A 6000-nucleotide genomic window follows, 5' to 3' on the forward strand; every position below is an offset into this window, starting at 1 on the left:
CCTCTTTAACTTTAGGTCTTTTAGAGATCATTTCATCTTCAACTTGCTTAACTGGTCACAATAACAGCAATTTTGACCAGGGGTGCCCAAACTTTTACATGCCACTGTAGATTGTGTCATGCAATGATGGAAGTAGTAGTAGATGACCACAGAACAGACATGACAGTCTCCCCTCCTCACCCTGCTGATCGGCCCATATTGGGGTCGCCTCTTGGGCTCCATGTATCACTTCAACCTTAATATTAATCAGATCTTCATCCTAAAAAGAAAAAATGTAAGATGAGCTCAAATCCCATCACATCATGGTCAGATGCTGTGGGGACTTCAGTGTCATCTACCTGATGATCCTCCGGGATATTGTGATTCTCCTCTGGACAGTCCTGGGGATACAGAGAACGGGGACATCTCTCTGGTGGATTTCTCCCCCTGGATCCATCTGTGGAGACACAGAGACTGAATACATGACCTGCCGTGTATCTGTCTATATATGAGACTCGTCTCTCAGAACCGGTAATTCTATGTTTATGTATCAGTGAATAAATTACATTGTTGCGGTCCTCACCACCGGTACCGAGGTCCCAGCACATTGTGGGCCACAAGTATGAAGTGATAATCAGCGAGACCAAAGCCTAATGCTCTCTGCTCTGCACTCGGAGGATGAGGACCCTGAGGAGAGGGACAGAGAAGACCCTCATCAGTCAATGAAGGAGCCGTACTAAAAAACACAACTTCTCCAAGTTTCGTCTCCACCAGGGATGGAACCACAGAGGAGCTGGAGAAAGCTCCACATTTCTATCCATTGGTTTCTTCTCTCCTAAATCACTGTATAGAGATTGGGGGGAAGGACGGTGACCATTTACCAGTGATTGTATTTTGAGAGCTCATGATGTCACCGTGAGGACACGGCCTCCGTCCTGGACAGGATCCTCTGGGATCACTAAGAGGAGAGAACCTGATCTACTAAAAGACGGGTTACCGTGTTTTTCTTCTTCTTTAAATAGAGATAACTCTCAACATCCGCCTCGGTATAAACACTAAAATAAGCAGCAAGTTCTGTATTTGACTCTAAAGGAGGAAAAAAGGGCACATGTACGACTATCTTCGTTGTTCCTATCTTCAAAAAGGGGAAGAAGGTGGACCCAGGGAACTATAGGCCGGTGAGTCTGACTTCTATACCAGGAAACATCTTTGAACAAATTATTAAACAACATGTATGTAAGTACATGGATAAGAATGAAGTGATTAACCAGAGTCAGCATGGGTTTGTAACTAACAAGTCATGTCAGACTAACTTAATTTCCTTCTATGACAGAATCACTGACTGGGTGGATCAGGGAAATGCTGTAGATATAGTATATCTTGACTTCAGCAAAGCATTTGACAAAGTATCTCACACCATCCTTATTGAAAAAATGACCAAGTATGCAATGGACCAGGCAACTGTTAGGTGGATTCATAACTGGCTTAGTGATCGGACTCAAAGGGTAGTTGTAAATGGCTTCACATCCAGCTGGATGAATGTCTCAAGTGGGGTACCACAGGGCTCCGTCCTGGGACCTGTATTGTTCAACATCTTTATCAATGATTTAGATGAAGGAATTGAGGGTAAACTGATTAAATTTGCTGATGACACAAAGCTAGGAGGGATAGCTAATACTAGAGAAGAGAGAGAGAGGATTCAAAAAGACCTAAATAAACTGGAGCAGTGGGCAGCAACCAACAGAATGGTTTTTAACAGGGAAAAATGCAAAGTAGTACATCTGGGCAATAAAAATGAAAAAAGCATATACAGAATGGGAGGAATAGAGCTAAGCAACAGTACATGTGAAAAAGACTTAGGTATACTAATAGATCATAGACTGAACATGAGTCAACAGTGTGATGCAGCAGCAAAAAAGGCAAATACAATTCTGGGATGTATTAACAGAAGCATACAGTCTAGATCACGTGAAGTCATTATCGGACTTTACTCCTCTTTGGTCAGACCTCATCTGGAATACTGTGTACAGTTTTGGGCACCACATTTTAAAAAAGACATAGACAAACTGGAGCAAGTTCAGAGAAGAGCGACCAGAATGGTGACTGGTCTGCAAACCATGTCCTATGAGGAACGGTTGCAGGATTTGGGAAGGTTTAGCTTGCAAAAAAGAAGACTGAGAGGAGACTTAATAGCTGTCTACAAATATGTCAAGGGCTGTCACATTGTAGAAGGATCATCTTTATTCTCATTTGCACAAGGAAAGACTAGAAGCAATGGGATGAAACTAAATGGGAGGAGACACAGATTAGATATTAGAAAAAACTTTTTGACAGTTAGGGTGATTAATGAGTGGAACAGGCTGCCACGAGAGGTGGTGAGTTCCCCTTCTATGGACGTCTTCAAACAGAGGCTGGACAGACATCTGTCTGAGATGATCTAGTGAATCCTGCTTTGAGCAGGGGGTTGGACCAGATGACCCTGGAGGTCCCTTCCAACTCTACCATTCTATGATTCTATGATTCTAACGTACGAAGTCACAGAACCCGGAAGGACGGTGTTGTGGGGAGCACCCGGTACACAGCGGTTAGTACCTATCAATGTGTAGAAAGGACAACTAGAGAGCAGGCACCGGGGTCATGGGCGCTTACTGATGAACACGGGGAGCCAAGGAGAGATTGTCTGGTCAGACTCCACAGAAAAGCTCCATAATACATAATCTTCTGAACAAACATCCCTGTAAGGGAGACTTACACTTATTATTACCACCAGACCAGGATCTCAGATTGAAGTCCCCATTATTTTTGCTTTGTCTCCCAAAATTAGAACAAATGTTTTTGTATGTATGTATATATATATATATATATATATATATATATATATATATATATATATATATATATATATATATATACACACGGTTAGGTCCATACATATTTGGACAGAGACAACGTTTTTCTAATTTTGGTTCTAGACATTACCACAATGAATTTTAAACAAAACAATTCAGATGCAGTTGAAGTTCAGACTTTCAGCTTTCATTTGAGGGGATCCACATTAAAATTGGATGAAGGGTTTAGGAGTTTCATATGGACCTAAGTGTGTGTGTGTGTGTGTGTGTGTGTGTGTGTGTGTGTGTGTGTGTGTGTGTGTGTGTGTATATACACATACATACAGTAGAGACCAAAAATTTGGACACACCTTCTCATTTAAAGATTTTTCTGTATTTTCATAACTATGAAAATTGTACATTCACACTGAAGGCATCAAAACTATGAATTAACACGTGGAATTATATACATAACAAAAAAGTGTGAAAGAACTGAAAATATGCCTTATATTCTAGGTTCTTCAAAGTAGCCACCTTTTGCTTTGATGACTGCTTTGCACACTCTTGGCATTCTCTTGATGAGCTTCAAGAGGTAGTCACCGGAAATGGTTTTCACTTCACAGGTGTGCCCTTTCAGGTTTAATAAGTGGGATTTCTTGCCTTATAAATGGGGTTGGGACCATCAGTTGTGTTGTGCAGAGGTCTGGTGGGTACACAGCTGAAAGTCCTACTGAATAGACTGTTAGAATTTGTATTATAGCAAGAAAAAAAGCAGCTGAGTAAAGAAAAACAACTAGCCATCATTACTTTAAGAAATGAAGGTCAGTCAGTGCGAAAAATTGGGCAAACTTTGAAAGTGTCCCCAAGTGCAGTTGCAAAAATCATCAAGCGCTACAAAGAAACTGGCTCACATGAGGACCGCCCCAGGAAAGGAAGACCAAGAGTCACCTCTGCTTCTGAGGATTAGTTTATCCGAGTCACCAGCCTCAGAAATCGCAGGTTAACAGCAGCTCAGATTAGAGACCAGGTCAATGCCACACAGAGTTCAGAGGTATGGACAAGCGACAGCAGATTAGATGGAAAATCATCAGTAAATTAACCCCGACTCCGCTGAGTAACGATCAGACTCCGGTACCGAAAGAAATCATAGGAGAGAATGGACAGAAGAGTTGGGACATCTGCAGACAAAATGTGACAGATGCTCTAAGGAAGGTGAAAGTTTCTGAAAGAAGCCGCCGAGGACGAAGACTCAAGACTGATGAAGACGACAGCAGAGAAACCGCGACTCATAGATCAGAAGAGAATAATCAGGGAATGAAAGCTGTGAGAAAATGTAGAGAAAACCAGAGCAAGTCTGGAGAAAAATCATCTATTATAGGACGAGGCCGAGAGACGTCATCACATCCACCGGAGCCAACAAGAGTCTCCTCTCACCTGGTGATGTCAGAGGCCGGAGCTTCTCCATTATCACCTCCTGGTACCGATCCTGGTGTCCTTCTAGATACTCCCACTCCTCCATGGAGAGATAGACAGCGACGTCCTGACACCTTATAGGAGCCTGACAACAACGACTCCGTGATCACCCAGAATCCTCCAGTGCTGTCCTGTATAATGTCCCAGCAGTCACCTCTCCGCTCATCACCCAGAATCCTCCAGTGCTGTCCTGTATAATGTCCCAGCAGTCACCTCTCCGGTCATCACCCAGAATCCTCCAGTGCTGTCCTGTATAATGTCCCAGCAGTCACCTCCAGTCATCACCCAGAATCCTCCAGTGCTGTCCTGTATAATGTCCCAGCGTCAGCTCTCCGGTCATCACCCAGAATCCTCCAGTGCTGTCCTGTATAATGTCCCAGCAGTCACCTCTCCGGTCATCACCCAGAATCCTCCAGTGCTGTCCTGTATAATGTCCCAGCAGTCACCTCTCCAGTCATCACCCAGAATCCTCCAGTGCAGTCCTGTATAATGTCCCAGCAGTCACCTCTCCGGTCATCACCCAGAATCCTCCAGTGCTGTCCTGTATAATGTCCCAGCAGTCACCTCTCCGCTCATCACCCAGAATCCTCCAGTGCTGTCCTGTATAATGTCCCAGCAGTCACCTCTCTGCTCAGCAGCTCAATCATCTTGTTGCTGAGCTCTAGGATCTTCTTCTTCCTCCTCTCATGTATCGGGGGGTGCGGGGGAGGCTCTGTGATGGGGTCTGGGCTCCGCCCTCCTGACTCCTGGAGATGGATGATGAGAGTCACACCCTCCCCCGGTGTCTTCCTCACTATTGTGTAATCCTGTGTATGGAGAGAGACACTTAGGGAGAAGAATTCCTTCCCGACTCCAGATCTGACAATCAGTAGAAATCCCGGGATCAATAACCGTCTCCAGTAATCTGGGGCCATAACCTGGAATATTATTACACTCAGGACAGACATCCAGGCCCCTCTACAGCTCTTATAGGGAATCCCCATGACAACTCCTCCTGGCAGAGAGCTGCACACAATCACTGCTCTTACAGTAAAGAATCCTTCTCTTCCTCTTCTGGATTTCCTCTTCCCGATGTCGCACTTGTTACATAACACAATAAAGCTGATAGAAATGTAGAGGAGTTACCTCTCCGCTCAGCAGGGAGATGATCTCCAGGGTGAAGTGTAATAATCTTCTGGTGGTCTCGTCCTCGTCCATCCTCGGGGTCATTCAGGAGAAGGAGGGATGAACACTGGATCAGCTGGAGGGATCTCGTCCTGCCGGCGTCTTCATCATAAAGGAGAAGATGGAGATCACAGGGGACGATATAACGACAATCACTGAATTCTGCCCCAAATATCCGACATTTATCCGGAAGAATCTGGAGGAAAAGCCACAAACTCCACCGCGGCCTCCTCCGCCGACCTGACCGCTCATTATCAGCCTTGTAGGAGGACGGTCACCGTGGTAACTCCACCTCCAGCGGGGGACCGTCACCGTGGTAACTCCAGCGCCAGCGGGGGACCGTCACCGTGGTAACTCCAGCGCCAGCGGGGGACCGTCACCGTGGTAACTCCAGCGCCAGCGGGGGACGGTCACCGTGGTAACTCCAGCGCCAGCGGGGGACGGTCACCGTGGTAACTCCAGCGCCAGCGGGGGACGGTCACCGTGGTAACTCCAGCGCCAGCGGGGGACGGTCACCGTGGTAACTCCAGCGCCAGCGGGGGACGGTCACCGTGGT

The 6000-nt window shown here is 45.8% G+C and overlaps 1 protein-coding gene across 1 annotated transcript in view; it reads right to left on the reverse strand.

Moving 5' to 3' along the window:
* The window catches only part of LOC141241677 (uncharacterized), a 42544-nt gene extending 37002 nt beyond the window's left edge, over window positions 1–5542 (reverse strand). The window contains exons 1-5 of the mRNA XM_073668790.1: window positions 5406–5542; window positions 4904–5086; window positions 4242–4365; window positions 339–436; window positions 181–259 (exon numbers count right to left, since the gene is read on the reverse strand). Coding sequence (XP_073524891.1) covers window positions 181–259; window positions 339–436; window positions 4242–4365; window positions 4904–5086; window positions 5406–5489 — 568 coding nt within the window. The 5' untranslated portion in view covers window positions 5490–5542. The remainder of the gene's footprint in view (window positions 1–180; window positions 260–338; window positions 437–4241; window positions 4366–4903; window positions 5087–5405) is intronic.
* Window positions 5543–6000: the final 458 nt, after the last annotated feature.

Source organism: Phyllobates terribilis, unplaced genomic scaffold (genome assembly GCF_046119375.1).
Source record: "Phyllobates terribilis strain yellow unplaced genomic scaffold, ASM4611937v1 Scaffold_1019__1_contigs__length_468203, whole genome shotgun sequence".
Lineage (NCBI taxonomy): Eukaryota > Metazoa > Chordata > Amphibia > Anura > Dendrobatidae > Phyllobates > Phyllobates terribilis.